The sequence below is a fragment of the Rhipicephalus sanguineus genome, chromosome 3 (genome assembly GCF_013339695.2).
Source record: "Rhipicephalus sanguineus isolate Rsan-2018 chromosome 3, BIME_Rsan_1.4, whole genome shotgun sequence".
In the NCBI taxonomy this organism is placed as follows: domain Eukaryota; kingdom Metazoa; phylum Arthropoda; class Arachnida; order Ixodida; family Ixodidae; genus Rhipicephalus; species Rhipicephalus sanguineus.
In genome coordinates this window covers 181,885,723-181,892,029 of record NC_051178.1, presented here as the reverse complement: position 1 = coordinate 181,892,029, position 6,307 = coordinate 181,885,723, and the positions used below count along the sequence as shown (strand labels likewise).

Here is a 6,307-nt window from a genome sequence, read left to right as displayed (position 1 = left end):
AGTGTGCCTAATATGTTGAAATAGGGGTTGTTAAGAAAATGCACACGTGGTACCCTACTCATAAAGGACACCTCATATAAGAGACAAGAATTGCTCCCCAGTGCATGTCTCTTATAAAGGGGTACAACTGTATATTTATGAACACTGGAAAAGCAATTACTTGCTCAGCATAACAAAATATATCTAAAGTATCTTATCAATACCAGCCTGTTAGAAATATATGCTGACGATGACTAAGGACATATTGAAAGTATCTTTGCATTGAATGCGAGTTTGTTATAACAGGGTTCGACTATTTTTTGCGTTGTTGTCTATGAATGCTTCTACATATTGCATATGTTCTTGCTGAGCTTCAGTCCACATTTGCATTTCCTACTCTTTAATTCAATACTATAATTGACATGGTCCTTGGTGTAACCTGAATTGTTAGATAAATATACGGCACTGCATGGTATTAACAAAATCACGCAGGTCATACCTGGTTGTATTCTTCACTCTCATTTGTGCTGGCAGACTGCAGCTCAAAGGCCATGTCTTCTTTTTCTTCAACCTGAGTAATGCCAAAGTAAGGCAAGGTTTAGTGCAGCGCGCACTATAGAAATGCTGCGCCATAATATGAGCCTTATATTAAACATAATACTATGTACAACACTAGAAGTCAACCAATATAACCAGAGTGTTACACTTCTGTGCAGTGCTCCTATATATAGTTGAGCATTACCAACACTTCATAATAAGAGTTATAGACAAAGCGATGTACAAATGGTTCAGTACAATTTCACCATTTTGTGGTATGTTTAAAAAGTTTACAAATTAGTCTCAGACATGTTAGTTGAGAGTCATGCTTGTTTAAACTGTTCAGTTTTGAAAGTGTGAAATGGTGATGTATATTACCACTTAATAAATTGGAAATTATGAGTACCAGAAGTCAATGGTGTCTGGCCACTGCTGGTTAAAATGATGGCTGTTTCCAGAGGACTTGCAGCCTGCTCGGCAAACATAGAAAGTAAAAGGCTGATTTACCTTTCTACCAGTAAATTAAAACAGAACAGCCCAGTATCATTTTTTGAAAACATTTGTCAACATATCTGTTCTTTCTATAAGCTTTCTCACTTAGAATATGTAGCCAATTCCTTTTCAACTGGCGACTTCACGAACATCTTGTTCCCACTCCATTAACCCCCTAACCTACACTGCAGGCAAGCCTCAGCAGCATGTTAGTTGCTTTGTGTGAGTTTCATTACGCTTGCATTTGTTGCCTCATAAAAACACAAAGCGCTTTGGTTCTTTCAGCCTTAGCGTAGCGATATGAAAGAACTCCACCTGTTCTTCAAGTCCCATAAAACTCTGCCTTTTACAAAGGGGCACTGATGCTTAGAAAGGTGCGCGAGTTGGACATTTTAACTTAACAACATGCCCAAATGCAAGATTCACAGAAGTGGTCAAGCCTGTTTCCTATCTCCCATTTGGTTGGTGCAATTTGGTATGTTTAGGTGCGTTTTCTTTCCAGCAAGCAGGAAAGTATGACTAAGAAATATACCTTACCTGGTCATGGTGTCAGGACAACATTTGTTAAATGTAATGCATGCTGGATGCAACATGCAGACAGTCAAAAGAGCAAGCTCTCTTGTGCCCAGCAAAATTATGTGACTCAAAGTTTGCACCGTATGCATTTGCTGTAGTTCAGAATTCAGAAGTAGACACTGTGCCAGTTTTGAACCATAAAAATCGGCAACATACATTCTATAAACGTGATTAGCAAACAATTTATGGTGCCCACCTCCATATCACACTACACTACCATCTATGCACCTATACAACAACTTGCACGTGAATGTGTCTGGCCCCATGTGCCCATAATGATACACTGTTAGAAACAGACAGTATGACTGTTGCAGTGAGTTTTGGAACTGAATTCTTGGCGCTTTACAGCTCATTTGCTCAAGGCATTTCCCTTCTAGTTGTGGTGTCAGTGAATGCTGACATTTACGGACGTTTCATATGAAAAGGTCATTCAGGTTGAAGAACAATAGAGCTTGCTCCCACTTAGACTGAATGAAACTTGCTTCATGCGGACTGTGGGCCTTCAAATCAAGGAGCAATCCATTAGTCTTGTATATCGCTGCAGCCGTGGTGTTTGGCGATTTCGTCAAATTTAAACTGTGATGCAAAAGTCCATCGAAGTAGTGGACGGGGCCGAATTCATTTTGGTCACCTGCAAAAACCTGATAATGCGTACAGCAAGTCTATTCCACTTCTTTGTTTCCGCAGCCAAGTGATCTATGCACCTCTCGGGACTCTCAGTAACTCTCAACATGTGTGCCATCTAACAGGTATGCACAACAATGGCAGTGCTGGTGACAGCTATAAATGTGATTTGAGCATTCATGTGGCTTTTATCATAGTAAAAAGTCGATATATATCGATCAAAAGAGTGGTCAAGCAAGGTGACACAGCCTCTCTCATGTTCAAGTTACCAGGCATTAAAGTAATGAGAACTAACAGACAATAATGCCAAGGAAAGTATAGGGAAGGTTATTTCTAATAATTGGGATATAAATGTGAAGAAAGTAAAATGGACGAAAAGGTAACTTGCCGCCGGCAGGGACTGAACCTGCAACCTTCGAATAATGCGTCCGATGCTCTATCATCGGACACGTTATTCGAAGGTTGCAGGTTCGATCCCTGCCGGCGCCAAGTTATCTTTTCGTCCACTTTACTTTCTTCACATTAATATCCCAATTATTACAAATAACATCCCCTATACTTTTCTTGGCATTACTGTCTGTTAGTTCTCATTATATTGTGTATAACAAAGAAAAACGAGCCCTTAAAAGTAATCTTCTTTCAGGCATTAAAGCAGTGGTTCTTAAGTGGGGGTCCGCTTGAGTGGGGACCCTAGGGGGACGGTCTGCGAAACCATTTCGGGGGTCCACGAAACCCATCCTCGAAAGAAAGAAAAAAAAAAAGCCTTGTTTGAAGGCACACTATGTCCAGTGACAGTGGCCCCTTCTGATTTTTTGCTTTGCTTCACTGCATAACAGTTTTGCATTATGGCGGAGCTGACTTATGCTTTCCCTTCTTCATGAGATAGCTTTAAAACTTTTGTTCCAATTTTCTATGACATATGCTTTTACCAAGCTTGCATATTTGAAGAGCACGCATAGCTAGAAACAGGTGGAATGTGGCTGCAGACCGCACAACTTATTGAAAAGCTGTTGAGATCAAATTGGCATGACACTTTAGTTTGACCATTTTTTGCCACGAAGAAACGAAGGGCACCTATTTCCCACTGCATGTTGCATTAACTTACGACACCCGCCGCCCCCCATTTTTCTTCTCTCACTGCAGGGGGTACCTCATCACTAGTCCACAAGGGGCCCCCAAACACCCATAGCTGAGAACCACTGTATTAAAGGCTTGATAATGGTGCAGTCATAAGTACATACAGCTCCCAACTGCACACTGCTGCAACCAACAGTGAGACTGTGATCTGTATTCCAATGGTGGTGGGCCAAAAATTGTTTTTTCGCCCTTTTCAATGATGAGGCTGAGAAGGCACCCTCATTTTGACATATGACAACTTGACAATACTGTATTAGAACAACAGAAAGTTAAGCTAATTAGTTGGGATTCTTCGTGGAAGAAAGCAAGACATGCAAACACGGACAAAAGAGAAGGTGCTTTTGTGTAAGTATGGGCACATTCAGAATAATGGCCAGCTATACGGTCATTTCTTTTTTTGCTGACATATCTGTGTGCTTGATGCCTCGATGAGACATTGCACCAAACATGTCAATGGCAGAACAACGAACAAATTATACAAAGCAAATGTAGATGCAACTATTGTACATAGAAGAAAACAGAGCACAGTGTGCTGTTATAATAAGGAGTGTTGCAGAAAGGGTTAGTAATGTGGGAGTACGTACTGCCTACGACGTCCTTGGGATTCAGGTGCACGCGTCCTCTTTCTTTGCAATTGTGGCTGTGACACAACTGCTGGATCGATGTGGGGTGTCCTGCAGTGCAGTGCAAGATGGAGTAAACTACTTACTTTGTCTGTCTACCAAGTAAATGCAACTATTGTACATAGAAGAAAACAGAGCACAATGTGCTGTTATAATAAGGAGTGTTGCAGAAAGGGTTAGTAATGTGGGAGTACGTACTGCCTACGACGTCCTTGGGATTCAGGTGCACGCGTCCTCTTTCTTTGCAATTGTGACTGTGACACAACTGCTGGATCGATGTGGGGTGTCCTGCATTGCAGTGCAAGATGGAGTAAACTACTTACTTTGTCCATCTACCAAGTAAAAAAAAAATATCTAGACGTTAGTTAGACCCCAAAATGCAATTCAAATTGTGTTTCGGAACATGACCCTCCGTACTTTTTTCTTAATGGACACAACATTGATGAAAGCGAAATTACCAGACGTGTCAAGAGTGACTGAAAAAGTTAAGGCTCGTTCACACCTGCAACTAGCACTGGTCGTGTGACCGGTGCTAGTCTCGAAGCAATGTGTTTGCAAATGGCTGCTTTGGTCGTAAAAAGACTACTTTGGCTGCACGACTGCAGTCACAAACCTCTGAAACAATCAGATGTGCAGGAACTGGACGTAAGCTTATTTTGCGGGGCAATAGCAATACGAGCAGACGTAAATTCGGTGTGACGACGGGTATAAGTCGCACGCAGGTGAGAACATCGGTCGCCTTGGGTCGCTCTTTGGTCGTCAGTCACAAATGGTCGCGTGACTGGTGCTAGTCACAGATGTGAATGAGCCTTTGTAGATCAGCTGGTAAATGCAATACGCCACATGAAGGTCTTGTATGATAATCTGCATGTGCCCTGTACCTTTGCTCCTGGGGAAAGATTGATGGATTGTAGCTCGGGTTCTTAGGGTTGTCTGACTTTTTGGTTGCCAACGAAATGGCGACTGCAAATGCGTGTGTTGTGCTTTGGCTCCCAGTCATCACCTCTGCAATAAAAATAAATGGCATTCACATGTGAAGGAAGGCAGTTGTACAAATTCCCGATAAATAATGACAATTATGTGTTCACATTTAAGGAAAAGTACGACACATTCAGGGCACAAATATGCGGGTGTTTATGGTGGGATTAAATGCTTTAGCGTTGCCTGGCGCATGTGGTGGAACGTATGCCACAATGAAGCAGCGGTGATGTCAGTGGGTTCTTGAATGAGAAGATATGTCTTGATATGCTATCCGGGAAGGGACAAAAGCATACACATTCTAAATAACTCAATTACTTAACGCGGTAGAGGCAAGATCCAAATCGTACATCGGATCCCACCACACATGGCCAAAACTAGTAAATCACAACAAAAACAGCCCAAAACAAAATGCCCATTGGCAAATCATAAACATCGCCATGAAAAGCAATGGCATACTTGAGCTAGCTCCTGCCAGACTGCGCGTATACCTTTTAAGCAGCACTGTAAACACTACGAACAATGTTCCACAAGAAGGTCCATTGATATTGCGCTATGTGAACATCGCCGCTCATATAAAACCCGGTTGTGTCATGCGCTGCATATTGACTTGTTGCACTTGTTCCTTCGGCGTTCTTCACAGCACATACTGGCATACTGTCTAATACAGGACTGACATAATTATCGTGGCACGCACCTGGTCCTACGGATGGCAGATATCCAAACACTGCGTCGTTCGAAGTTGAAAGCCCGCGTCGGGAAACGGTAAAAATGTATAGTTTCGCCAGAACTCGCCATGTTTGCATAACTATTACTGCACCCGTCTACACAGCATGTTTGTCTAGACAGGGATAACGTCGGAGCCATTGTGACAAGGCTAACAAGCACAGCGTGCTAAGCACAAAAAGCACACGGCTGTCAACGAATATACGATTCGCGTTGTTCAACCACTGAACGGCGCTTATTTGCATGCCGATAGTTGCAAGAAAAACCGCTAGAGGGCCCTACTCGTCTACATGCGCACTCTCTGCCTGTGCACTTATACGCTAATACCTGCGTGCAAACTGGGATGGATGATAAAAAACAAAGCATATTGTGGTTTTTTTAAGGTGGACTGGGGATTTTTTTCATGTTTCTTTTTAGTTTTGCACAAAAACGTTCACTGCGCATGCGCCGCACTGATACGGCGGGTCATTTGAATTGACTTACAGCTGGCCCACCTCCCTGGCCAGCGCCTGCTGCCCTGGCACTTCGTCGCGTAGGCGCTCTCCCTTTTCCCTTCTTTTTCTTGCTCGCTCGCACGCACATGAGAAGGGGGACTCAGCCTGCAGGATTTAACTGTTTGTCGTATTTACTCATCA

General features: G+C 42.7%; 1 protein-coding gene across 1 annotated transcript in view; it reads right to left on the bottom strand.

Moving 5' to 3' along the window:
* Positions 1 to 5,878, bottom strand: part of LOC119386150 (uncharacterized) — a 33,645-nt gene extending 27,767 nt beyond the window's left edge. Inside the window, exons 1-5 of the mRNA XM_049414235.1 lie at positions 5,644 to 5,878; positions 4,850 to 4,973; positions 4,167 to 4,256; positions 3,926 to 4,019; positions 479 to 550 (exon numbers count right to left, since the gene is read on the bottom strand). Of these exons, the coding sequence (XP_049270192.1) occupies positions 479 to 550; positions 3,926 to 4,019; positions 4,167 to 4,256; positions 4,850 to 4,973; positions 5,644 to 5,752 (489 nt within the window). The 5' untranslated portion in view covers positions 5,753 to 5,878. The remainder of the gene's footprint in view (positions 1 to 478; positions 551 to 3,925; positions 4,020 to 4,166; positions 4,257 to 4,849; positions 4,974 to 5,643) is intronic.
* Between the last annotated feature and the right edge of the window lie 429 nt (positions 5,879 to 6,307).